This window comes from Mesocricetus auratus, unplaced genomic scaffold, assembly GCF_017639785.1.
Source record: "Mesocricetus auratus isolate SY011 unplaced genomic scaffold, BCM_Maur_2.0 Super-Scaffold_100003, whole genome shotgun sequence".
NCBI classification, from domain to species: Eukaryota; Metazoa; Chordata; class Mammalia; order Rodentia; family Cricetidae; genus Mesocricetus; species Mesocricetus auratus.
The window spans coordinates 97,533,848-97,561,738 of record NW_024429188.1 but is presented as its reverse complement, the minus strand read 5'-3'; the positions used below and the strand labels follow the sequence as shown (position 1 = coordinate 97,561,738).

The window sequence follows — 27,891 nt, the reverse complement described above, 5'->3', positions numbered from 1 at the left end:
GGCAGATCTAGGTCTTCTACCTGAAAGGTCCATGCTCTTAGGGTCTGCAGGGGCCTCTGTTGCCCCTTCTAGGCTGTAACTGGCAACAACATAATCCACCCATCACTCAGGAGTTCAGTAGCCTCCGCCACTTAGCCTTGCTCCCTTCCTGCAGTCTGCTTTCCCACCTTGGCCTCATACCCTGAGACCCTCCAGAGGGCGCTCAGTGAGCTTTCTCAGAGAGACTGAGGAAATTGGTTCCTTTTGTCAGCCCCCCCTTCCCTTCCTCTCCTATATTAGGTCGCCTGTAGTGCTTTTCTTGGTACATAACCACAACCCAAAGGGCTGGGCGGGTGACGCTGGTGGGGGAGACAGCACTGCACCCCGAAGGGCCCCCAGCCCAAGAGAGCTGTTTCTTCTCAGCCAACAGCTGGGACCCTCCAGCTCCTACAATCCTGGGGTGGAGGGTACAGGATAGCGGTGGGCCCGCCGCCCGCCCGCACGCCCCCCTTGCCCTCTGGAGATCACCTGAAACTTACTCTCTGTGTGACAGCTTTCCGGTTTTCATACTTATCTCCTCTGTGGGTTTTCTTGTTTTGTTTTTAATACGTCTCTGCTTTATTTTTTTATTGATTTCTTGTTTTGTTTGGGGAAGGGTTTTGTTTTGTTTTGTTCGAGACAGGGTCTAGCACAGGGTGGCCTCAATGTGCTATGTAACCTAGGCCTTGAACTTCTGATCTTCCTATCTCAACCGCCCCCTGTGCCGGGATAACAAGTGTCAACAAGCCTGTTTCTATGCAGTGCTGCGAGTTAAAACCCCAGCTTTTTTTTTTTTTGCCCTGGCCTGGAAATCACTGTGTAGACCTGGCTGTTCTGGAGATCCACCTCCCTCTGCCTCCCAAGTGCTGGGATTAAAGGTGTGTCTCAGTGTGCCTAGTTTTACCCAGCTTACATGCTAGGCAAACACTCCCAACTGAGTTACATCTCCAGTCCTTGACTGCTTTTTAAAGGCAAAAGATCTTGCTGTGTAGCCCAAGCTGGCTTTGTCCTCAAATCTGAACCTCTTAAGTACGGAGACTAAAGGCATGCCCCCACCACACCCAGGTTATGAACCTGGATTTTTTGGTTTTTTTGCAAATAAGCGTAGAGAAACCCCAACCTTGCAAAACCTTTCTTTTCCCCTCCCCCTTCCTGATTTCATCTCCAGTGGAGGGGGCAGTAGACAGAAAGGGACAAAGGAGAAGGAGCTGACAACATAGCTATGTCTGGAGCCACTTTGCTGGGCACTTGCTCGAGAAAGAGGATTCAGTTGGCTGATGAGAGTGCAGGCCTCACTGGGACGAGGTTGTGGGTTTGAGTTCTGCAGATGGCTTAGTTCTGCTGTGTCCAGGACTGCAGACCCGATTCCTGACTCTGGCCCTCTGGCTCTTAAATACAGGCCACTGGTCACATGGTGCAGCAGGCGCACTCTCCGCTGTGCTTAACCAGAGGAAAGGTTGTTTTTTCTACACAGAGGGGACAGCTGTTCTGTTCCTGGGGCAGCTTCCATTTTGTTTGTGGCTGTTGGGGGAGGGACAGTGAAGGAGTGGGAAATGACATGAAGGAAACTGTCATTTCCTTTCCAAAGAATTCCAGAAAGGTTTCATGGAGAACGAGGTATTTCAGGAGGGACAGTTGGCTCAGAGAGGATGAGGAACTGGGGGAGAATTGTGCTGTGTGACCCAGCTGACCATCTGGCCTCCATGTTTCTTGGCGTGGGTGAAAATGCCATGGGTGTTACCAGCAATTCTGAGAGCCATTGACTCAGCTGATCGAGCCTGGATTTCAAGTCACTTGGTAGAGACTGTGAACGGCTTTCACAGCAGAGCTGCCCCCTGTTGGGGAGGCTTACAAGAGTGGGCGCTGGATGCGGCTTGATGGGTGCCCAGTCCCAGACAGGAAGGGCCTGTACCTCCGAAGGGGGCCGAGTTGTGGTGATGCCGAGTCAACGCAGACCACGTCTGTGCTCCTTTGGTTTGGAAGTGCAGTCGAGCGAACGTCAGCACAGAGGTGTGCGTTTACAAGCGCCCTGACCTTTTCCCCCTCCTGTGGTACACACTCTTGCTATGCCCTCAGCTTTCAGAGTCTCTAGCAGGCATCATTTCCCACTCCAGTAAGACAGACTTGGGAACGGACCTTGTCTGCAGCCATTCGCGCCTTCTGACCTCCACTCACTAGTAAAGCCAGTGTCCAGGGGAATTATAGGTGACCGTCGAAGCTGCGGCCTAGCCGAACGGCTCTGGGAGGACCCCAGACAGGAGAACAGTGTGTTTCTCGCCTACCTCCGACAGGGTGTGCCTTCTGTGGTGGTGGCTTCTTTGGTTTCAAGTTCCTGGGAGAGGGAGGTTATTTTGAGGGACCGGGGGAGAGTGAGTGAACATGCAAATGAGCCTTTCTCCACCTCTCACTTTCAAATCCTCAAACTTTTGAAGGGGGAGGGGGAATTTCTGGACTGAAAAGTTCCATGGTAGGTTTCTTAGCTTTGCTCCCCCAGCACCCCCCCGTCTTTCAGGCTGCCTCTGTCTCTCTCTGCTCCCTCTCCCCTAGCTTCAGGCAGAAGCAGATCACCGGAGATGGTTTTCTGAGATCTTCCAGCAGCAGCAGATAGGAGTTTAGATACTTGAACATGCGGGTGTGTAGAAGAATTGCTACTGGTGTTACCACTCGCATTTCAGACTTGTTTCGACGCTGACGGTTAAAGATTCCTTACAATCCAACACAGCACAGCATAGCAGAGTGAGCCTAGGGCTGGGGACCACTCATCTGAAGACTCATAGACCCCAGACCTATGCTGGGTTGGCTTTTTTCCCTGGGAAGCACACAGTCCCACATCCATGTGGACCAGCAGAAGCCTGGTCTGTGCACCCCCACCCCCACCCCACCCCCCACCCCGGTGTTCTGCACAGCATTTGCTTGGGCTTGCCATTCTCAGCCAGGCACCCCAGGCTACCTGCCCTGAGGGAGCAGGAGGGGGAACCTATGATTGAGCTTGTGGCTCTGCAGCTGGCCAGACCAGAGCAGCCCTTTGACACACAGAGGCTCTCACACATATGTCCCCACACTTGGCACACATGCACACACCCCGAATGTGCAAATATACCTGTGGTCTGTTTGTACACTCGCAGCAGATAGATAGTGCACCCCTGGAATTAGAAATGCAAAAAAGTATCAACCTAATGTCCAAGTTTGCACATTTCTCCTCAACTGCAGTCAGTGTACATCTAGATATGTCCAGCTCCAAAAATATACAATAGATGCTCTAGGCAAGTACCAGTCATTCCCCCATTTGTTCTTTCTTCTTTTTTTATTTTTACCTATCTATTTTACTTGGTTTGGTTTTGTGTGTGTGTGTATGGGGCAGTGTGTTCATGTGGGTGTACATATGTACTGATACTACCCACAGGTGTGTATATCATGCCTGTGGAGGCCCAGAAGTCAGCCTCTCAGGAATTGTCCTCCTTGGTGTTTGTTTGAGAGGAAGGGATTAGGCTAGCTAGCCAACAGGTCCCAGAAATCTGCCTGTCACATTGCCCAAGTTTCACTGGGCCTGGCTTTTTTCACTGAACTCCGGTGCGTATACTTTAAAGGCCTGGTTTTTGTAGCTCAGGCTAGCCTCCGAGCCACAGTGATCTATCCACCCCAGCCTCACAAGTACTGGGGTTGCAAAGATGAACCACCATGCCCAGTGCTGCTCCTTTTTTTTGTTGCATTCATTCCATAAACCCAGCACAAGCCAGTGTCTGACAGGGGAGGTAAGGGAACCGCATTGAGGGACCTTAGGCAAATAGCACCAGCAGAACTTTTGAAAAGGAAACGCAGGCTTAGGAAGACATAACTAGAAGGCAAACAAACCTGAAAGGAAGGGCCCCAGTGAACGACCCGGGGCAGGAGCAGAAGCAGAAGTTTCATGCTGGGCCGAAGTGGGTTTAGATGAAAGTGATCACCTTTCATTAGATTCCCCTGAGAATGTCTCCTAAGGGCAGACAGACTGGCCTGTGGGAGGGCAGGAGCTTTGGAATGCAGGCCTTGAGGGCTCTTAGGCTAGGGGAGCAAGACACAAATGGTACTGTAAGGTCTTGCAGGCCACTGAGGGACAGGGTCACATGCGCGTTTGGGTGGGGCAAGGTGGAACCATGAAACCAGAACAAAGGTATAACCACCACCCCCACAGTTCCACTGGGGATGGACCTAGCAGACTTCTGTCTTCCATCCGAAGGGAAACTCAACTCTCATGGCTAGAGCTGAGCTGAGCAACTCCTCCAGTATGTTTGATGGAGTAGGTGGAAAGGTGTGGGGGCGGAGTCTGGGCGGGGCTAGCCCTGTGGGCTAACGGAAAGGAAGTGGGAGAGGCTTGGGTGTCTCCTGTGGAGGAGAGCTGTCATCAGAGAGGTCACTTGTGGCACCCCTCTTCATCCCCCCATCTGTTGGTTTATGTCCCATCCGGGGAAAGGTTTTCGCCACCCTGGCACTGCTAACAGAGTGGCAAGGAGTCGGGGTGTGTGCTCTTGTGGGTAGTCTGTGTTCTCCTGGCTCCGATGGTTGAGTCAGCCTGCTTGTAGTTACCCACACATTGCAAACACATCACACACTGAAAGGAACCCAAAGGGCAAAAGACCTGGTACCTGGGCCAGTGCAAAGGCCATTGTGTTCTGGTGGGAGAGCAGAGCAGGCTGTCGGGGAGTCTGGAGATCAGGTCTCTGGGACTTGACCATGGTGTGATCATGCTAGAAGCACCCAGGGGCTCTGGCAGTGGATGAGTAGAGGCAGGGGAAGCAACAGGCAGCTGCAGGGCCTTACTAGCTGAAGAGGCACTGGGGAGAGACTTCAGCAGACACGTTTCCTGGAATATGGGGGCTGGGCCAGCCAGAGAGGATGAGGAAGGTTCTTCTGACCCCTCCCCCAGCCAGGGCTCTCCCCACAAGTTCCCAGGGTGACAGTTCAGTCTTGAAACTGAAAGCAAAGCTAAGCCAAGAGCACAAACCCACATGAAGCACAGCGCCGAGGCCACCCTGTCGTGGGCATTGGGGGTAGGGCTGCTCATGAGTATGCAAGGCACATGACCTACTGGCCATGACGCCTGTCCCCTCCACCCAAGTGAGACATTTCTTCCTCTGCTGACTGCTCCTCTGAGCCAGCTGGGCCTCACTTCTGAGGTAAACTGAACACCGTGGGGCCCCTCACACCCACATCTACAGGACTCTCAGGACAGTTATGGAGATGTCTCCTGCTACTGCCTTGTGGCAGGCCAGGTCCATTTCTGTCATCACTCCGCTGGAAGTCTGTCTGGGCACAGCAGAGCCTCGTCACTTCACCAGCTGACCTGGCCTCAGAGCTCACGGAAGTCGACTTACTCACTGTCTCCGTGTCTCTCTTCTCCTCAGGTTGCCCTTGCTGTTGGCTTAGCCCAGCCCAGCATGCAGTCTTGAGCCCGACGTAGGCCACACCCACTCCAGCTCTGGATATCCTCCACGGGGGCTCAGGGAAGGTAGTGGATTGATCGTGAGGTTCCGGAATAACATCTCTGCATCAAGAAGCCACCGAAGCTCCAGGGAGCCGGGGGAGTAGTCACTGTCAGCTCTGGCAGAAGCCAGTATGGCTATTGCCTTGCAGCCCAGTGATTTAGTGTTTGAGTTCGCAAGCAACGGGATGGATGACATCCACCAGGTATGGCCTCTGGGAATAAAACACAGCCAGCCAATATGGGCGACCAGGGGGACATAGACACACAGCCAGCCAGCCTGTGAGTCCAGGAGGATTGATCGCTAACTAGTCAGCAAACTGCAATCAGGTATCTTCTGTGACAGAGCCCTGGGCCTGCCTGCCAGCCAGCTACTCCTAGGTGTCATTGGATGGTCACTCGGTGAGTTGGCTGGCTCCATGCCATTCCAGCACATGCAGTCACCACGCTGGCCAAGTAATTATTAAGCAAACTGGCTGAGCTGTGAGCCAATTGGCAAAAGGGACTAAGCGGACGCTTACATACTACTGAACATGATGCCGGGTGTCTGCTGCTCCCCTTCAGCCCCAGTGTCATAGTAAGAAAATTGCTGCGACAACTACGTAGCAGAGAGGGCACTGGCAGCTGGACTTACAACATGGAACTGGAGTTCTCGCATCCTCAGATTCATGGCTCTAGACACGTGGGTGGGCTTCTCAGCCCGAGGATTCAGGGTATGACACAGGAGGAAGACGGAAAGTAGGATAGGATCCTGGCATTCTGGTCCCCATTGCTCCATCCCTTGTGTTGCACTGAAGCCAAGAGGATGCATTGTCTGTGCTGCTAGACAGTCCACAGCTTCCACTCAGCTCTCTCACAACCAGAAGAAAGATGAGGCAGCCACGTGTGGAAGAAGGAAAGGGGGAGTTGAAATTAAAAATGCTGGGTTTTAATCTCAGTTGGGACACAATATCACCTATCCAAGTCTTTCCACTGCCCTATCTGGCTGATGCATCCCAAACCTTTTCCAAGAGAAGATCCTGCTGAATATTTCCAAAGCTCCGAGGGATTCAGATGTTCTCCATGGGGGGGGGGAGGAAACTCTTTTTGGCCTTACCAAAGGCTGCCCTCTAGTGGACCTTGAGCACATTGTACTTTCTGGCCTGCTGTAACTCACTTGGTTGTCTGTTCTGGATGGGGTGTGCAGTCTGGAGGAAGGCATCATCAGATAAGAAGGGAAGAAAAAATGTACCTTACCTGGATTCTCAGTGCTATTTTTCTTTTCGTTTTTGTTTATTTGTTTGTTTTTCTTTTTTGCAGGGGTCAAGACAGGGTTTCTCTGTATTGTTTTGGAGCCTGTCCTGGAACCCACTCTGTAGACCAGGCTGGTCTCGAACTCACAGAGATCCACCTGCTTCTGCCTCCTGAGTGCTGGGATTAAAGGCGTGTGCTACCAACGCCCAGATCTCAGTGCTATTTTCTTCTCTCACTTGTGTCCACTCCTTTCAACAGCTATTCCTATGCTTTATACTCTAAGCATCCCTCTTCTGTCAGTGTGGGGCACCACCCTCAGCATTGGACAGCCTCTGGTCCAATCGATACACACTCAAAGCCAAGGCTGCCCTCAATTGCCCTATTTTACCCATTGATCTCTAGCATCCTGTTATTACTGCCATCTCCTTGGCCTAGAAAAAGAAGTATCTCTCTTCCGTACCTTTTCATGTATCTGTTCTCACCTGCCTCCGAGATCTCAAAGATTAGTCACCCTCTCTCCCTCTTTCCCTTTCTCCATGTCTTCCTTGCTCTCTGCCTTCTTCTATTCCTCCTGCCTCCCTCCTTCCCTCTGTCATCTTGCCCCCATCTCTCGTCTTTCATACCGCAGATATAACCCTAAGATGTCCCCAGCCCTGAGAGCAAATTTTCCCTTCAGGGTACCAGTTCCTAGCTTCCCCACGCAACAGTCTCCATCCAGTGCATTGTCATTCTCATCTGCCTTGCACTCTACAGAAATATGAAAGAACACATAAACCATGATAGACAGACAGATGGACGGACGGACAGGAAAGGAGCATGAATGGACTTAGGTTAAGAAACAAAACATGTGGCCGGGCGGTGGTGGCGCACACCTTTAATCCCAGAACTCGGGAGGCAGAGGCAGGCGGATCTCTGTGAGTTCAAGGCCGGGCTGGACCGATAGCCTCCGAAACAATACAGAGAAATGCTGTCTCGTAAAAACCAAAAAAAAAAAAAAAAGAAAAGAAAAGAAAGAAACAAAACATGGAGGCTGGAGAGATGGCTCAGAGGTTAAGGCACTGACTATTCTTCCAGAGGACCTGAGTTCAATTCCCAGCAACCACATGGTGGCTCACAACCACCTTGAATGAGATATGGCGCCCTCTTCTGGCATGCAGATATGAATGCAGGCAGAATACTGTATACATAATAAATAAATCTTAAAAAAAGAATTATACAATGTAAAAAAAACATGGGACTGGAGAGGGTGGTTCAGTGGTTAAGACCACTTATGTCTCTTGCAGAAGACCCAGGTTAGGTTCCCAGCACCCACATGTGGCAGGTCACAACTTCTGTAACTCCAGTTCCAAGCAACTCTCTTCTGACTTCTGTGGGTACCAGACACATGATGCACATAGATACATGTATGCAGAACACTGAAAAAAATTAAGATTATCTATTATGTATACAGTGTCCTGCCTGCATGTATCTCCGAAGGCCAGAAGAGGGCACCACATCTCATTACAGATGGTTGTGAGCCACCACATGGGTGCTGGGAATTAAACTCAGGACCTCTGGAAGAGCAGACTGTGCTCTTAACCACTGAGCCATCTCTCCAGCCCAAAAACACTGAAAAAAATTTTTTTGGGTTTTCTGTATTGTTTTGGAGGCTGTCCTGGAACTCACTCTGTAGACCAGACTGGCCTCGAACTCACAGAGATCCACCTGCCTCTGCCTCCCGAGTGCTGGGATTAAAGGCGTGCACCACCAACGCTCGGCTAACACTGAAAATTTTAAAAGAAACAAAACATTTGTTTCGTAGAAGCTCCAGATACCTAATAATAACTTATTCCATGCTAGGGCCTGTTGTGAATGTATTACATTTACTGATCAGTATAAACAGTATAGGATCAGCAATATGGGTAAGCCAGCTTCATGAATAAGACAACTGACACACAGAAAGGTTAGGAAACTTTCCTAGGGTCACAGAGCTATGAAATAGCAGACAGTGTAGAATCCAGGCAGTCTGGTTCTACATCAGTGCAATCCAATCCGATTTTATGGAATGCTAGAAGCGTAATATAGGACCACCAGTCACATGCAACTTCAGACGACTTGGCAAGAGGCTGTACATTGAGCCCTCACCCTTGCCACCAATCAGTCCCTTCCCACTAGTGACTCTTCTTATAGACTCAGCTCTACCCTCAGACCATGGACTAACCCAACAAATCAAAAACCCGTTTGCGCGGGTTGGGCCTATAGATCGGTGGTAAAGCGCATGCATGCTTAGCATGTGCGAGGCTTTGGGTTCTATCCCCAGTCCTGCACATACCCAAAATACTTGGCTGAGTCAGCAGGTCCTGCAGAGCTGAGCTGTGTCTGTTAATCAAGATCCCACTTAAAGCATCACCGAGGGGGGCGGGGCTGGCAAGATGGCTTAGCAATTAAAGGTGCCTGTGGTAAAGCCTAATGCCTCACATGAGGCAGACGAGAACCAACTCCAGCAAGTTGTTCTCTGACCACCAGCACACGCGTGATGTGATATGTCCCACGTCTAAAAAGAACAAAGTTGCCGGGTGTTGGTGGCGCACGCCTTTAATCCCAGCACTTGGGAGGCAGAGGCAGGAGGATTTCTGTGAGTTCAAGGCCAGCCTGGTCTACAGAGTGAGTTCCAGGACAGCCTCCAAAACAATACAGAGAAACCCTGTCTCGAAAAACCAAAAAAAACAAAAAAAAAGAACAAAGTTAAAAATGTAATGAAGAGTATCACCTAGAGAGGGTGGCCTTGATATCTGGTAGGGTGGCCTTTTCGGGAGAAGTGGGTGAGTCCTGACCCACATCTTTCTTTTGCATAGCTGGAAGACCCTTCAGTGTTCCCAGCTGTGATCGTGGAGCAGGTCCCCTACCCTGAATTACTGCATCTGTACTCTGGACTGGATCTGGATGACGTCCACAATGGCATCATAAGGGACAGGACCTTGTGCATGACACAGGATCAGATCCTCGAAGGCGGTATTTTGCTGGCAGGTCTGTTCCTTTCTGATCCGGGAAGGGGTGTGGTGGAGAAAGGACTTCTGCCTTCAGGGAACAGGAGCCCACTGTGGCTGCTAGTAACCCCTCATAATGGGCAAGGCTTCCCATAGAAGGGGGGACCATCCCAATCCATTCATAAACTCCTCAGATGGGGTGGCACAAAGAATGGAAACCAGGGTGGGGGTTGGGTGGCAGGGACTCTGGTGCCTGCCCAGCTGTACCCTCATCATCACTGTTCTGAAGCCTGACGGAACTGTCCTTTCTACCCCCACCCCTTGGAACCTGGAATCAGATGACAATGAGACCACCTCACAAAACGTGTCATCTACTGAAGTCCTATTCAATGTGGAAACTCCCAACGATGTCCTGGATGAGAAGCAGATCTGTAAGTTTGAACTTGAGTACCTGACTTCAAGTGGACAAAACAGTCCACTTTGCATCCAAACACTGGGTTTTCGGGCAAATGTGCATTAGGTCTGGGTACTCCCATCCATCAGTATCCATGGGAGGAGACTCAAGACCACACTGACAAGGGTCAGGAAGGCACTAGAGACAAGGGAAAGATGGCCAGGAAAATGTTGGTGTTATTTCACCAACAACAAACCGCATCAGCTTGGTCATCTTGAAGGGTACAGATGAGTAGGGTAAGTGGTTTCACATTGTTGAGGAGCTATCGTCACCATCCGGTACTACTGAAGGAATAGTCCATTACCCGTTCTTTTAAAATAGTTTATCACATTTCTATTTACTTATTGGTTTTTTGAGACAGGGTTTCTCTGTATTGTTTTGGAGGCTGCCCTGGAACTCTGTAGACCAGGCTAGCCTCGAACTCACAGAGATCCGCCTGCCTCTGCCTCCCGAGTGTGGGGATTAAAGGTGTGCGCCACCACCGCCCGGCTCCATTTTAAATTATATTTTGTGTGTGGGGTGTGCATATACCATGACAAGAGTGTGGAGGTCAGAAAACAACTTTTGGGAGTTGATTCTCTCCTCCCATCATGGGATTCCTGGGGATCGAACTCAGGTTGTAAGACTTGGCAGCATCGAACCATCCCACAGCCCCGTTGCCTGTTTTTGAAGGCCATAGTGTGAGAGGGCACAGGTACCTGTTGATCCTCCATGGCCCCTGACTCTCTCGAGGACCCCCACTTTCAAGGCAGCACCTGCCAGGTCCTCTCCAGAAGGTATTCTAATGCTTCAAGAGTCCCCCCGCCACTCAGTTACCCATGCCCAAGGGAGTACTATGACATAATTGAGGACAAAAAACATCTCAAAGGGGATGGAGAGATGGATGGCTCAGGGATTAAGAGGGCTGCTCTTTCAGAAGTCCTGAGTTCAATTCCCAGCAGCCACACGGTGGCTCACAAGCATTTCTATAATGAGGTCAGGTGCCCTCTTCCAGTGTGCAGGCATACATGCAGGCAGAACATTGTATACATACTACATAAATCTTAAAAAAAAAAACTCTGAGGCTGAAAGAAATTTCTCGCCTTGCCTCTCACTAACATTCAGCCAACATGCACCACTGTTGCGGTGTGACCATGGCACATGACTTGCCATGTCTCAGATTCCTTATCAGGAAAGCGGAGGAATTGGGCTTAGTGATTTCTGAAGTCCTTTCGAGTTGTCAGATGAGTAGGTGATTAAATCATTCAAGTCCTCTATCCGAATGCAGCCTGGACCTTCTCCACTACATTGTGATTGGGGCCGATCAATGTCTACGGTCCATAGATGTCCCCCCTTCGCGGGGTGAGACCCCCTGAGGCAGCTTTAGGTGTATCCCATGTCTGGGGTTATGTAGAATGGCACCCCACTGTCCCCCATGCTGACCGTTTTACACTGGCGCCACAGAGGTGAGAGGAAGGCTCTCCCTGCCCTGGGCTCTGCCCACCAAGCCTCTTCCTTCTTGCAGTCAGCACACCTGAAATACTTCCAGACACAGACTCTGTGCAGACCATCAATCTGCCCAACTTCCTGTTTTCTACCACCGAGCCTGAAGAGCCCAAGAAGACAAGTGAAACTGGTGACCAGAAGGGGCAGCCTGTGGAGGAGAGGGTCTCCAGAGACGAGAGTCCTAAGAAGACGGGGAAGACAAGGAAGAGAAGTAAGGCTGTCCGCATCTCCGGTGGGGAAGCCTCGGGGATCTGGGAGGCTCAAGGTCTGAGTGACTTGAGGCTATCTCTTCGGTCCAGCACGGGGAAACTGGAGTTCTGTAAGCCTTGGCTTCATTAGGTGTCCCTCCCAAAGCTGCCCTTTCTCATGCTGCTCCTATGCGCCCAGCATGTTCATAAAGTCCTGTAGCAATGCCAGGAGTCTCAGTTGGTCGGATCCTGGGTTGGGTGTCGGGACACCAGGCCTAGACTCCTGGCTAGTTCCTGGACTTTAGGGGCCTTCACTTATAAAAATGAGTCATGCCGTATGCTTATCTAGCTTCTATTGCACTTATGAAACAGGCCATCTATGCAAGGACTTTGGGCTTTCCCAAGCCCGTGTGTTATTGATTTACTTAGGAGATGGCTGCTTGGTACTGCGCCAGTATGTCTACTCTGGAGTACCCTGATCTGCACCACAAAAACAGCTTTAGGCTGTCTCCCATTCCAAAAGTTAGGGCAAGAATGCCTGCCTAGCTGTTTTTCTAAAAGGAGCTCTTTTGCAAACTTTGCATCTCCCGATGTGGTAGCCTTGATGTGGAGTTAGTCACCTTTAGAGACCGAAGCGGATGGTGCAGTGGCCATGGAGAAGGATTGGGCCTCTTGCCATAGTGACCTGGCTTGCCTGTCCTATCGTATCCAGCTTGCCCAGCTAACTTTGGCCTGAGCTTTCTGCTTTCCCACTTCCTCCTCACAGGCCGAAAGACAAAGAACAACCGAAGTACCTCACCTGTCACTGACCCCAGCATCCCCATACGGAAGAAATCCAAAGACGGCAAAGGTAGAGTTGGGGCTCAGGTGAGGTGGGCAGGGTGCCCCTGAACTTCAAAGGCCTGAGCTGCCCCTCACTGCCTCCCCTTCTGCAGGCAGCACCATTTATCTGTGGGAGTTCCTCCTGGCTCTTCTGCAAGACAGAAACACCTGCCCTAAGTATATCAAGTGGACCCAGCGAGAAAAAGGCATCTTCAAGTTGGTGGATTCCAAGGCTGTGTCCAAGCTGTGGGGCAAGCAGAAAAACAAACCTGACATGAACTATGAGACCATGGGGCGTGCTCTCAGGTAGGACTTGTGGGGACATAGAATTCCTGCCCCGAGGGATTACCAAGATCTCCCTATGGCCAAGGAGACACTCCCACCTGAAGGAAGGCCTGAGCAGTCCCCTCTAGGATGCAGATCTAACATTCCCTTCTTCCTCCTCAAGACTCCTCTGGCATCTCTGTATAGAAAGGTACTTTAGCTCCACACACATTGCAGAAGCCACAGATGGCCTTGGGTTGTCCTGGATGGCTTCTCAGGCCAGAGAATTGTTGAACCTCTACCATCCCATTCCTTCCTTCCTTTTTGCTCTCCTCACTCACTCACTCATTCCTCACTCACTCACTCATTCCTCACTCACTCACACACTCACTCACTCATTCCTCACTCACACACACTCACTCACACACACTCACTCACACACTCACACACTTACTCACTCACACACTCACACACTCCTCACTCACTGACTCACACACTCACTCACTCACACACTCACACACTCCTCACTCACACACTCACTCACACACTCACTCACACACTCACTCACACACTCACACTCACTCACACACTCACTGACTCACTCACACACTCACTCACACACTCACACACTCACTCACACACTCACTGACTCACTCACACACTCACTCACACACTCCTCACTCACACACTCACTCACTCATACACTCACTCACACATTCACTGACTCACACTGACTCACACACTCCTCACTCACTCACACACTCCTCACTCACTCACACACTCACTCACTGACTCACTCACACACTCACTCACACTCTCACTCACACACTCCTCACTCACACACTCCTCACTCACACACTCACTCACACACTCACTCACTCACTCATACACTCACACACACACTCACACACACACTCACACACTCACTCACTGACTCACACTCCTCACTCACACACTCACTCACTCACTCACTGACTCACACACTCACTCACACACTCACTCACTGACTCACACACTCCTCACTCACTCACACACTCACTCACACACTCACACACTCATTCACTCACTCACTCACACACTCACTCACACAGTCACACACTCACACTCACTCCTCACTCACTCACACACTCACTCACACACTCACACACTCACTCACTCACTCACTCACACACTCACTCACACACTCGCACAGTCACACACTCACACACTCACTCACACACACTCAGTCACTCATTCATTCACTCACTCGCACACTCACTCACACACACACACTCACTCACACACTCACTCACTCACTCATACACTCACTCACACACTCACTCACACACTAACACACACACTCACTCACTGACTCACACACTCACTGACTCACACACTCCTCACTCACTCACACACTCACTCACACACTCACTCACACACTCACTCACTCACTCATACACTCACTCACACACTGACTCACACACTGACTCACACACTCCTCACTCACACACTCCTCACTCACACACTCCTCACTCACTCACACACTCACTCACACACTCACTCACACACTCACTCACTCACTCACACACTCACTCACTGACTCACACACTCCTCACTCACACACTCACACACACTCACTGACTCACTCACTCACTCACACACTCACTCACACACTCACTCAGTCACTACTCACTCACACACTCACACACTCACTCACACTCACACACTCATTCACTCACTCACTCACACACTCACTCACACACTCACACACTCACACAGTCAGTCACACACTCACTCACACTCACTCACTCAGTCACTACTCACTCACACACTCACTCCTCACTCACTCACACACTCACTCACACACTCACTCACACACTCATTCACTCACACACTCAGTCACTCATTCATTCACTCACTCACACACTCACTCACTCACACACTCACTCACACACTCACTCACACACTCACTCACTCACACACTCACACACTCACTCACAAACTCACACACTCACTCACTCACTGACTCACTCACACACTCACTCACACACTCCTCACTCACACACTCACTCACACACTCAGTCACACACTCACACACTCACTCACACACTCACACACACACTCACTCAGTCACTACTCACTCACACACTTACTCCTCACTCACTCACTCACACACTCACTCACACACTCACTCACTCCTCACTCACTCACTCAGTCACTACTCACTCACACACTCAGTCACTCATTCATTCACTCACTCACACACTCACACACTCACTCACTCACACACTCACTCACACACTCCCACACTCACTCACTCACACACTCACTCACACACTCACTCACACACTCACTCCTCACACACTCAATCACACACTCACTCACTCACACACTCACTCACTCACACACTCACTCACACACTCACTCCTCACTCACTCACTGTCCTCAGCCCCAAAGCAGTATGGACTTGGCATTGAAGACCCTTTTTTTGTACATCTGTTAGACTGTAAAAACTTTTTAAAATGTCATACAAAGTTTGCTGTTCAAGAGTTGCCCATCCCTTCCCACCCCATCCCATTCCGGGACTGCTCCTCGCCAGTCTGCCTGAGTCCCATGCTTGCCCCATCCTAGAGACTAGCATGATGGAGAGATGGCCTCCTTGCTCAACCTCTGGTAAGCTCACCAGCCCCCTCTTTGTCTTTCCAGATATTACTACCAAAGAGGAATTCTGGCCAAGGTGGAAGGGCAGAGGCTGGTGTACCAGTTTAAGGAGATGCCTAAGGACTTGGTGGTGATTGACGATGACGAGGAGGGCACCGAAACACCAGAAGCGCCACCTCCACAGGCGTCTACTTCCTCCACACCCTCTACCAGCACCATCCGGAGAGCCAGCCCCAGGGGCCTAAGCAAAGATTCCTCCCAGGACAAGGAGAGCCCTTCCTGGGAGAAGCCAAAGGTTCAACACGCTGGTCTGCAGCCATCTGCAAGCCTGGAGTTAGGACTGTCTGTGGACGAGGAGGCCCCCGCTACCTCCACCATGCTTGTGTCTCCACTCCAGAGTCAGGCCAAGGTCACCAAAACTGTGAGGTAAGGGCACTCAAGTAGCTGGAGTCTTCCTTTCGTCCCTCATGCTGGGTGTAGGGGGTCGGTTGTCACCTCAGAACCCCCTGAGAGACAAGCAGGGCACTTATTGGTCAAGAGAGGTAAGAAGGGGCTGGAGAGGTGGCTCAGGGGTTAAGAGTGCCAACTGCTCTTGCACAGGAGCCGGGTGTGGTTCCCAGCACATGAACGGTGCAGCTCACGACCACCTGGAACTCTAGCTCCAGAGGACCTGGCGTCCTCTTCTGGTCTCACTGGGTGTGGCATACACACACGGAAATCAAAATAATTTACAAAGGAATCTTTTCAATCTTAAAAAATGTAATTAAAATTGATCTTGAGCGGGAGGGAGAGACAGACGTGACCTGCCTGAGGTCACATACCAAAGTAACGCAAAGCCAGCACTTCACTTGGGGGAGGGGCTTCTGTTACAAGATATGACTGTTGTTGTGACACTAGAGTGTGTCCTCAGGAGCCACCTGGGGCTTCTACATATGTTGCAGACAACACTGCCTTCCGTACCTCGTGGGAAGCACTCTCTTTGACGCTAAGGGACCTATAGTTGTCTCTGAAAAGATTGGATTTGGGGTCATGTCTACACCTCCTGCTCCATTGGTTTAGGTCATGGGGACACTCTTCAGAGGACGGGAGCAGTCGAGTAGAATGTGGAGGATCATGAGCTCTAGCTAGGGTTTACAAGACTTCCATGCAAAGTCCCTGCTCCAGGCTCCCCTAGCTCTGTGGCTGTGGACTGTGCGCTTCGGGTTCCTAAAACTGTACAATTAGATGATGCTTATTGAGTTCCTGGGTGGTTCTGAAGTTTGAACAATGTCCAACTTGCAGACTAATGTCTGACCTAGACAAGTTGATACATAGTAGCTAGAATACTGAAGGCACAGCACATGTACAACTTCAGTCCTCTTGGGCCTTATTCCTAGCCAGCTCGGGGTTCCCTGCCTTAACCAGCTCTGTGTTCTGTTTCTTCCCAGCACTTCTTCGGTGCCCAGTAACATCCACCTAGGAGTAGCCCCTGTGGGGCCGGGATCCACTGTCACCCTGCAGACCATCCCGCTGACCACGGTGCTGACCAATGGGCCTCCTGCCAGCACTGCTGCTCCCACCCAACTCGTTCTCCAGAGTGTTCCACAGGTGTCCACATTTAAGGACACCTTCACTTTGCAGGCCTCCTTCCCCCTGAATACCACTTTCCAGGAGAATCAGGTGGCAACCCAGGGGGCCCCACTGATCCTCAGTGGCCTCCCTCAACTTTTGGCTGGGGCTAACCATCCTAGCAACCCAGTACAACCCCAGGTCATAGGTGCTGGCTCAGCAGGGCCTAGCTCTCAGCCCCCTGGGACTGTCATTGCTGCCTTTATCAGGACTTCCGGTGGCACATCAGTGCCAGGAGTGAAGGAGGGGCCCTTGAGGTCCCCCTCATATGTGCAGGGTGTGGTGACCGGGCCACCTGTGGAAGGGCTGTTGGTCCCTGAAGAGACCCTGAGAGAGCTCCTGAGAGACCAGGCTCATCTTCAGCCAGTTCAGAGTCAGGTGCTCTCAAGGGGTTCCCATAACCTGAGCCTCGTGGGGAGTCAGACTGTCTCTCCCCCTAGCCGCCCCACTGTTGGCCTAACCCCAGTGGCTGAACTTGAGCTCTCGTCAGGCTCAGGGTCTCTGTTTGTAGCTGAGCCTAGTGTGACCACATCGGGGAGCCTGCTGACCACATCTCCTACCCCAGCCCCTTTCCCCCCTTTCAATCCTACTTCACTCATTAAGATGGAGCCTCATGATATATAAACAAAGGGATCAAAAGTATGACCTACCAGGCAAATTGTGAAGCATTTCCATGTGGGCTTAAGTAGAATACCTGCCCTTACATCGAGTGGGGTGTGATATAACTGATACCAAGTCCCCCAGACCTTGTTCTGATGTAACCATGATCAAATTATGCCCATCTCAAGCATTCCTGGCATCTGACCATGGCCTTCAAGAGCACTAGGGAATAGACGTGCTCTGAGAAGGACAGTGGGTTAACTTAGTGATGGGGGTAAAGCCCCAAGCTAGGAAATAGCTTGTGGCCAGAGCTGGCCAGAGGCCACATGAGAAGTTAAGCCTGGTCATACTTTGTCATCTATATTCCCTACACGGGGAACTTAACTTACCATCCCATATGTGAATATCTGCGTGTGTATTTGTGTCCGCTTGTGGGTCTGTGTCTTCATTTCTTTGAGGAGAATGGGATGTAGATGTCAGGTCTTTTCTTCAAGTGTGTGTGAGTGTGTGAGTGTGTGTGTGTATGTGTGTGTGTGTGTGTGTGTCCATGTCCATCTATTCCTAGGTCAGCCACAGACATGAGGCATTTTTAAGAGAAAACGTGCTCTCTGCTCTCTCTGCTCTCTGCTCTCTCTGCTCTCTGCTCTGTCTCCTTGCCATAATGCCATTCTGAGACTAGAACATACCAGTTTGATGCCCCCAGTCTGGAGAGATGTCACGGACATGGAACACGTCTAGGTAGGAGAGCTTCAATTGGTGCACATGCTGAGGACATTGCCAAGGGACAAGAGGCCATGTGTATTACCAGCATAGCAAGAGGGAAAAGGATCACACCTAGCCTTGGGAGCAATCGTTTGCCATGGTCACCTTGCTATCCGGCTGGAACCTGGAGTACTTTGCTGAAGGTTGTGGGGCAAAGCACTTACCTATAGTTAACCCAATTATAAAGTCCCTAGCTGGGCCTGAATGGATTGAAGGTTTGTGGCCAGGGCTTTTGGCTGTTTGTGTAAGATCAGCCTTATGTTTGATAATAGCCTTTTGGGGGGCACAGTACTCTTCATTCCCGGTCGCAGGTTCCCTCTTCATTCTGTTTGCCCTGAGATGCTCCATCTGTCACGAGGTGCTGAGGCCAGTGGGGTGGCAACCCAGCTCCAGCCGCACGGTCTCTGTCCACCCTCTCCCTCTCACAGAGGCTCTCAAAGACTGCAGGTGGACTATAGCTCTCATTCCCAGCTCTGAGCTCTCACACCAAGAACATAGGAGCTGGTACACATGAGTTCCCACAGTTCCTGTCGGCATGACTCGACTCTTTGCTTCTCTTCTGTTTCTGCAAAGGGTTCTCCTGATGTCTCTCTCTCTCTCTCTCTCTCTCTCTCTCTCTCTCTCTCTCTCTCTCTCTCTCTCTCTGATTTTACGAGACAGGGTTTCTCTGTATTATTTTGGAGGCTGTCGGTCCAGCCTAGCCTCGAACTCACAGAGATCCGCCTGCCTCTGCCTCCCGAGTTGCTGGGATTAAAGGCGTGCGCCACCACTGCTCGGCTTCTCCTGATGTCTCTTAAAGTCAGCCTCTCAGCTGAGGGCCTTCATCATCTCCCTTCCTTGAATCTGTTTGCCTCTCTCCTAACAGGTTTAGGGGCAATGTTAAGAGATGTTGGGCCCAGAGGCAACTCTAGCCTCTGGTGAATTTGGTTAATGTGAACCAGTGCTCCAGGACCTTTGCTATGTCCTCTGTGCCAAAGCACCTGTTTGACCTAACTACCTCCCTGACTGCTCATCATTCTCCCCTACTGCTCGCTCTCCTTCACTGGGGGAAGGAACCATCTGTGGTTATGCAGGTGCATTCGCTACATTCCCGGCAGTTGGCACTGAAATGTCTGTGCTAATAAAATCAGCTTATGATGACAATCTCTTGATGGTTGGAAATAAGCATCTTGAGAAAAGGTCACCGTTGTTGTTGCTGTTATTGTTGCTCTTGTTGTTGTATTTGGGTTTTAGTTTTTTGAGACAATATCTCATATAGTCCTTTTTGGCTTCGAACTTGCCATGTAGGGGAAGATGACGTTGAAATTCTGGTTTTTTCTTCTCCACCTGACCAGTGCTAGGACTGCAGGTGTGTACCGCCATGCCCAGTTCCTATGTTTCCATGGATCGAAGCCACAACTTTGTGCGGGCTAGACTGCTTATCAATTGTGCTACACCCCCAGCCCTAACAGTTCTCATGAACACAAAGGCGCAGTGTGAGTTGGGGTGATCCTGCAGCAACCTGGAATCTAATGTCTGTATACACTTCCTAACTCCAAGGAAACTGTCTTAAAGCCATCAACAGGTTTTAATAGGCAAAACATCTTTGCCACAGTTCTCGGCCCTTGTTAGCCCACACTTGGGTGTCCTTCCACACCGCATGGGCTGCTTATCATCTCTTTCTATGTGGGTGTTCTCCAAGGGTTCCACCATTGTCATGGGCCAGTTGCTTGAGATGAGTTATTCAATCCAGAACCCACATTTCTAAGTCCCTGACTCACAGCTCTGGTGAGCTGCTTCCTGACCTTCTAGACTGGAAATCTCCGAGCTGTTCAGTGGCTACCTGCACTTGACCTTGTCCCTGTCCCTGATCTCCTGGCATCTGGCCTGTCTTCATTCCCAGAGCCTCCAGCCTGGTTCATGCTGCTCAGCTTTCCATTCCCAACACACATCAGTACCCTGTCCAATGTGACTTCTCAGCCCTTGCCACTTACTCTGTCCTTCCTCTGCTAAAGGCCTTCAGTGAGTCCTGGCCTGCAGGTAGGGCCAATATTTACAACACTCATCCTCCAGGCTTTTCTAGAGGCCTAGCATTAACCCTTTAGTTCCTGAATCATGACATGGCCCGGGGGGGGGGGGTCCTGCAGGAATTGAAGAGCACTTGGAGAGCTGTGGGTAGCAGTTCTAGAGAGATCTGAAGTTTGGTTTCAGCCCTACCAGGAAGCAAAGCTCAAGTCTGTGGCCCTCCACGATTGGCTCCTAATATTCCCTATCCCACTCCAAGGTACTACTCGTAAAGGATTCCATGGTCTTTGAACTTGTTACTGCCGTAAATCCCCACCTATGCCTTTTCTTTCCTGGGTTCTGTTCAACCAAAACGTTCCCTCTCTTCACTAAGAACTAAAGATTGTGTCTCAAGCCTGAATTTTGTGGAAGCAGCCAGTTCTTAAGTTCAGTTCTTAAACTTGTAACTGCCACCTGATGGCGGGTGATTATAAACACCTGTGACATCTCTGTTGTAATCACAAACTGTTACGTAGACCTTATTTAGATCCGGACCTACTCAATCTCCTGAGTGTTGAGGGATAGGCATCACTGCGACACCCAAAAAGCCGGGCACATTATAAAGCAAAAGAGCATCCATGACTAGTTACTGATGGATCTGATGAGAGGTGTGTAGAGCTTCTTGACCCCTCTCCTCAGTTACCCCAGGCGCTTTACTGCCCTGGGCCTGCCATTCCTGGCTCAGTGCCCCCATGGTACACCCTATCCGCTACCTTAACACTCAAGATCTGTATAACTTTGAACATCTGATCCTAAAGACACCTCTCTGTCCGGGTTCTTTTCTACACAGTGTTAAACTAGCTAACCGGTTAACTTAACTCTGGCTGACAAGAGTTACCGAAGAAGCTAGAGGAGAACCTCAGGAGACAAATTTACTTTAACCGGAGTCAGGTGGTAACAATACCCCTGCTTTTGTGATGGCCTAATGGAGTCAGGAGTCAAGCGATGATCCGCACTTCCCAGCGGCTGATACGTTTCCCTTCTCCTGGCTCCCCACAGCACTTTGTATGTACCTCTCATTGTAGCACATTGTATGTAGTTCTCCAGTTGTGTTATGTACGTTTCCCCTCCAAGAGACTGTGGGCTCCTCAAGGACAGGGGCTGTGTGCTAGTCAGTGATGTATCCCCAGCACCTAGCCACAGTGCCTGACACACAGTAGGTGCTCAATAAATGTTTATTGAAAGGATACGTGAGTCCAGATTCTGATTGTGCAACCTTCTGCCCTACCTGGCAGCAGGGAAAAGACAGGCCAATCAGTGCTCGGGAGCTATCAAAATGTTTTTGTTGTTTTGATGTCTTTGGGGGGGGGTCGAGGGATCTCACGTAGCCCAAGCTGACTATGTGACCAAACATGACCTCCCCTGTGCTGACATCACAGACATTCATTGCCAAAATCCATTTATTTGGTGCCGAAGATGGAACCCAGAGCTTCCTGTATGCTGGACAAACGCCCTACCAACTGAGCTATATTCCTAGCCCCTACCACAGCATTTTGACCCATCGTATAACAATTCAGGCAGCTACTCCCTTTACCCACGTGCTTATCTGCCGTTGGGTTCACCAGGAGCTCATGTTGCTTTCAACTTTGCTTTGCTGACAGGCAACTCCCAAACTGCCACTGTCTCCCTTCCAGCGACTGCATCAGCACTATTTCCTCATCCCTGGGTGGAACTGGGGTAGAAATGTCACCCCCCTCGGGCGGGGACGAACAAGTTTTTTCTGATGGTCACAAGCTTGCTGACTGTACTCAGAAAGGCAGTTGCCTAGGGCCTCGGAGTCTCTCGGTGAGCCCAGGGTGAGCAAACTCCTTTGGGCTCCCAGCCAGAGCAGCCTCCTAGCGCGTCTGCCCCGTGCGCCGATATACAAGCCAACAGCCAGCAGGTGGTGCTGTGGAGACGGCGACAGTGGGCCAGCCAAGAGGAGCAAGGGAGGGAGGGGCAGCCAGGGCGTGGCCCGCTTCTCCCAGAGAAAAGGGCTAAGCAGGCATCTTCCTGTCCCTTGAACACGCCCCCTGACTCCCAAATTCTGGGAGGCTTTGGTTCCTGTCGACAACCTCCCTAGCTCTGGAGCTTCGCATGTCCCCCGGGGTTCCTTCCCAAAGACAGTCCCCGCCGAACTCGGAATGTCTCTTCCTCATTGGCCAACCGCTCCCTGGCCCCGCCTCCACTCTCGCGTACTCGCAGGTGAGCAAGAGTGTTGCTGGCCTCCTTGGCTCGCTGAAGCCACTCTAGAGCGGCCAAAGCAAGCCCTGACCTATCACCAACCCCTTGACAGACCCCAGGTCTGATGCCTTCTCCTTGGCCTGCCTGCCTTAAGCGACAATTTCACGAACTATATCACTTTTCCCTTGAAATGGGAGAACGATCGAAGCGTCTGTTATAACCATTTGCCTGCAGCTTGAACCCAAGCTCCTGAGCCTGGGAGGAGCAAGCACACACCCAATGGCACATCATTGCGGTGACCGTCACCCCCCCCCCCAAGTGGAAACTTTCCCAGATCTGTCCTCCTGAATCTGGCATGCCTGGACATCTGGTGATTCCCTTATAGTGAGTGTTCCAGGATGCTTTGGGTATACCTGACTCTTTGAAGACACATCACGACCCGACACAATAAAATGCCCAACAGACTTCCTAATTAGACCAGATTATGAAAGGGGCAACTTACTGCCCAGTTCACCTTTATATCATCTTGGGATCAGGCATGAGAATCCAGAGGCTGATAGGGCTGCTTTCAACACCAGAAGAGGACCATCCTGGCAAGATCAGCATTAACTGACCCTGGTACAGAGGCAGAACTAACTTCAGCTAAACTCTAACTTTGTCCTCCGTAGTCTCATCTATCCAGAGTTTGGTAAACTGAGCATCAACCAGCAAGATTAGGCTCTCAGTCAAGGTGCACAGTAGTGAGCAGTATTAGCTCTTTTCTATCCCACACAGGAAAGAACTCCAAGAACTTTTAAGAGGCCACCAGGTGGGGCTGGAGAGATGGCTCAATGGTTAAGAGCACTGGCTGCTCTTCCAATCCAGAAGACATGGGTTCAATTCCTAGCACCCACATGGCAGCTCACACCTGTCTATCACTCCATTTCAGGAGACCTGCCACCTTCACACCAATGCACATAAGATAGTTAATGAAGCCACCAGCCTTAGTATCAGGCCATGCTTCCACCTTGATCCTTATAACATGGCAATGGTCTCCAGTCTTTCGTAGGTAACTGCTTTGACTCGTACAATTCTCCTCCCCGTTCAAGCCTTGGCTCAGATTGTGCTCTCAATCCAACAAACACCATTCCCTGATAATACTAAATATGCACCTCCCAGACCATCTGTTCAAATCACCCAGGTACCCTTGTCCAGCCCTTTGAGCTCCCACAGCATCCTGGGCCTATCTGAATACTGTTACGACACACCATGGCGTGTCTAATTTATTGACGTGCCTGACTTCTGAACTGCAAGTTCCTTTTTGTTATTTTGAGAAGAGGTCTCATCTGCGTAGTGCAAGCTGACCTCAAACCGTGCCCCCTCTGGCCTTCAGAGAAGTGGAATTACAGGCATGCATTGTCACACCTTGCTTGTTGTTTTGGGACAGGGTCTTGCCATATAGCCCTGGCTGACCTAGAATTCACAGCAATCCTTTTGCCTCAATGCACCACTCCCCCAAGGCTGGGACGGTATGGATGCTCACCATCTTATAGCAAGTTTCAAATAGAGGATGGACCTGAAATCGGAGACACTATGGGCTGTTTGGGATAACCTTTGCTCAGAAAGTGGGGAGGGGAACACCAGGGAGGCAGATTACTGTTGTGCCTCCAAAAGGATGATGCTCCTGTATCTGGGCAGACTCAAGCAGAGGCAAATTTCTGAGGTATGGGTAGGAAGAAGGGCTCAAGTTTACTTCTGGAGAATGATTGGACTTCCAAGAAGTCCGACACATTCCTCTGACCTGCCCACTCAAGCCACAGTGAGAGGCCCCAAAGATTCAGAGTTTAAACATTTGTAGGATCCAGACCTTCACAAAATCTCCTCTCACTCAAATAGCAGACACATTCTGGAGCCTGCAGACAGGATTTTAGGTGTTTATCGAAAAGTGGGAGTAATTGTAAAAGTAGGGACAGGCGTCTCGCCTTTACAGCGAGGTCGTTGGAACTAGAACCATGGACGGCCAGCACTGCTGAGGTGGGCGGGTAAGGCACTGGTACAGGAGTGACGGTGCTGGCAAGGGTAAAGGCAGGGTGGGAATTACACAGCGCAGCCAAGTGAATTTCTTGAGCACGAAGAGGATCAGCAGGCTGATGCTCTCTGCTATCAGGGAAGACTGCACCACCACTCAGCAGCCACAGGGGGGCCCCTCCCCTATTCCTCTTATTCCAGTTGCAAACAAGGAATGCTCCTTCCACAATCTCCAAATCGAGGCAACCCCAAGTTGGACTATTTGACCCTCAGGCGGGCAGGGGCCCTGGGACATGCCCCTGTTTTCCAGATTCAATATAATGACCCAAAACTCTATTGTGCCGTGCCCTCACCCACTGTGTCCCTAGGGACCACTTAACTACCCCAAACCTCAAAGGGGAAAGAGTAAGCACAGGAGACAAAGGCCCTGACACAGGTTTTTCAGTATGCGTTTTTGACTCCACAGCCAGTTGCTTAAAACGAAACATAAAGGGCAGCCAGAGTACACACCAAAATGCAAAACAAAGTCAAGGCAAACAGAAAACAAAATAAATCACACAGTATCATAAATCCCAACAAAGAAAATTGAAATCCAAACCCCCTCAACTTTATATATATATGCATATATATATATATAATTTGTTGTTGTTAGAAAGGGAAAACAATTGTTCAAAACCAATTGGGCAGGATGGTGGGGCTGTCCTACAGAAGGGGGCCCAGAAATTCCCCACGGGAACAGAAACCACACAGTTAAAAGAAACAATGCTCCTAAATGGGTCAGGAGCCTCCAGAGAACAGATTGTCCCATCCCCAAACTGGCTTTCTTTTCTCCTTTTTTGTTTTTTTTTCCATTTTCTTCTTGTTGTTTAGCACCTGTACAATAAAACTGTACCATCGCCGTCCAGAGCCAACCACAGCAAGGCCCTCCTGCCTTTGGATGGTACATCCTCTACAAGGATTGTTCGGAAAAATAGCAATTGGTAGAAAAATAAGGAGAGCGGGAAAGAGATGCCATGGAGGGGTGGGGCCACGGAAACAAGCCAAGCTCATCCTCTTCTCTCCTGTAACAGATCTAACACTAGGCTTCCGAAGGCCCGCAAGCTACTCACTCAGTTCCAAGTCCCCATGTGGATGTAGAGCCAGACCAGATGCTAGTCCCGGCCCTAGCCTAGTCAGCCCCAGGCCCCTTTGTGGATTCCAAAGGAGAATCAGGGGCAGGTGGAGGAGGGGAGAAGGGTGCTGAGTCTGTGGTAGGGATGGCAAGGCAAAGGCTGGGAGGTTACAGGCTCGCATCTCAAGATGGGGAGGCCAGGGTGAGGCAAAGAGGGGAAGGGTACAGGACAAAAGACGCCAGAAGAACTTCATACTGAGCACTCCGAGGAGCAATGTGGGGGAAGCATCCTCGTCCCTAGGGCCCATTCTCAACCTGCCTTTATTAGAGCAACCGTGGCACCCCCACCCTGGTAAACACTAACCTCAAGATGGCAGAGCGGCTACAAAGGGCGGGGGTAGGGCAAAACTGGCAGGGGGTGGGGGAGCACCAAAGGCCAGGGATTTGCCCCCAGCCCCCCATCTCTGGGCCAGCAGCAGCCAGGATGTTTAGTCGTTTGATGATGTCTCCCTATCCGTCCTCAACCTGCTCCCTCCCCACCCGGGGAAAGACAACCTGGGGACAATTTTCTTAGAGGGAGGGAGCAGCCCCGAAGCGTCCCCACAAAGAAAAAGGAGAGGAGGTAAAGAAAGTCCCTCAATACAACAAGTTGTCTCAAATCGTCACAGTGATACAGACTTATCAGAAACCAACGAAACAATACAAATTAAATACTAATAAAATAAATACTATGGAAGACAGAAGAGTACAGGGAGATAGGGAGGGGCACTCAGAGATTTGGGCTTTTCTTGTCTCCTTTGGACAGGCCACAGTCACCCAGGCCCATGTTTGGTCTCGGTCATAAGCACAGAAGCCAGTCCAAGGGGCCCTGGTGCCACCTCCACCATTTCCAGACCTTCTGTCTTCAGAAGTGGAGTTCAACTTTCCACCCCCATCACCAACCACAACAACAGGGAGATGAGAACTAACTGTAACCCAAAAAAAATCCAGTCACTAATGCTGGCATTGATAAGGCGGCTCTTGTTGGTCCGTATTATTGCCTCATTCTGCAGTCTGGTGCTTGGTGGGGGAGACACGGGCGGTGGGGGAGGGTGAACTCGGAGGAGGAAGAAGAATGGGGAAGAGTCGTTTCTGTCAACTGCTCCAAGACTGATACTCCACCTCAGACCCTAGGAGCCGCAGCAGCTCTGGCTCATACTGCACGAGCTCCACAGTTTCAGAAGAGCCCGGAGGGGATCTGTCCTCCAAGCTGCCAGGCCTCTCGGCAGGGGTCAGCAGCTGGCTCGAGGCCACCTGCCTGTAGAACTCAGCCTTGGGCAGGGTGGTGATTTCAAGGTGCGGGAACCGGGCCTGAAAGATTCTTGAGGAGAGCTTCAGCCTCTTCAGGACATCGGTGAAGAGAAACCAGTTGCAGGGTCTGGAAAAGCAAAGATAGAGTTAGGGAAAAGTTCAGGAGGAAGGGGGGGGTGGGGGCCCCAGAAGTACTATAGAAGGCCAGGAGGCCAAGTGACCCCCACAGTCCATGGCCAGCTCCGTACTTCTTACTGAAACTCTCTTTGCTACCTTCCACAAGTTTCTGGGAAGAGGCTGGGACAAGACAACACCTGCCCCAGCTTCTAGCTGAACCTCAATGAGTACTCAGCCCACGGGCTAGCTCTTCCACAAGTGGCGAGCCAGGGGAAACGAGGTCTCTATTTCCCCGTGACTTAGCCTGCTACCCACCCCACGGCTTGTCATTTGCTGTCTACTGGGCCACTTGTTCCTGACCCCGACTCCAGGCAACCCTGATCTCCCTCCTGCTCACTTGTCTCCCTAGATGTCCCCTAGTAGAGGTGGAGCTGTGGAGAAAGGCCTAAACTGCGGGTAATCCAAAAGGCATTTCTCTTTGCCTCTGGAATGCATTAGACAACTTTTTTTTCCTCCAGCAGCGGCAGCACCAATGTTTCTGTGGGCCCAGGGCTCACATTACAGGCAGTCTGCCCTTGTGGAGCACATTCGACTGGGCGGCAGCCTAAGGACAGCTGGGAGGGGTGCCGCAGAGGCCGGTCACCAGCCAAGTGCTTCCATCA

At 50.9% G+C, this 27,891-nt stretch overlaps 2 protein-coding genes across 14 annotated transcripts in view; one reads left to right on the top strand and one right to left on the bottom strand.

The window, feature by feature from the left end:
* The window catches only part of Elf4 (E74 like ETS transcription factor 4), a 45,269-nt gene extending 23,541 nt beyond the window's left edge, over positions 1-21,728 (top strand). For both annotated transcript variants that reach the window (XM_040744590.1, XM_040744591.1), the window contains exons 2-9: positions 5,400-5,682; positions 9,544-9,715; positions 10,014-10,106; positions 11,634-11,825; positions 12,569-12,652; positions 12,738-12,930; positions 15,574-15,954; positions 16,956-21,728. In XM_040744590.1, the coding sequence (XP_040600524.1) occupies positions 5,611-5,682; positions 9,544-9,715; positions 10,014-10,106; positions 11,634-11,825; positions 12,569-12,652; positions 12,738-12,930; positions 15,574-15,954; positions 16,956-17,760 (1,992 nt within the window). In that variant the 5' untranslated portion in view covers positions 5,400-5,610 and the 3' untranslated portion in view covers positions 17,761-21,728. The remainder of the gene's footprint in view (positions 1-5,399; positions 5,683-9,543; positions 9,716-10,013; positions 10,107-11,633; positions 11,826-12,568; positions 12,653-12,737; positions 12,931-15,573; positions 15,955-16,955) is intronic.
* Positions 21,729-25,144: 3,416 nt separating this feature from the next.
* Positions 25,145-27,891, bottom strand: part of Bcorl1 (BCL6 corepressor like 1) — a 67,451-nt gene continuing 64,704 nt past the window's right edge. For all 12 annotated transcript variants that reach the window (XM_040744581.1, XM_040744589.1, XM_040744583.1 and 9 more), the window contains one exon: positions 25,145-27,239. In XM_040744581.1, coding sequence (XP_040600515.1) covers positions 26,957-27,239 — 283 coding nt within the window. In that variant the 3' untranslated portion in view covers positions 25,145-26,956. The remainder of the gene's footprint in view (positions 27,240-27,891) is intronic.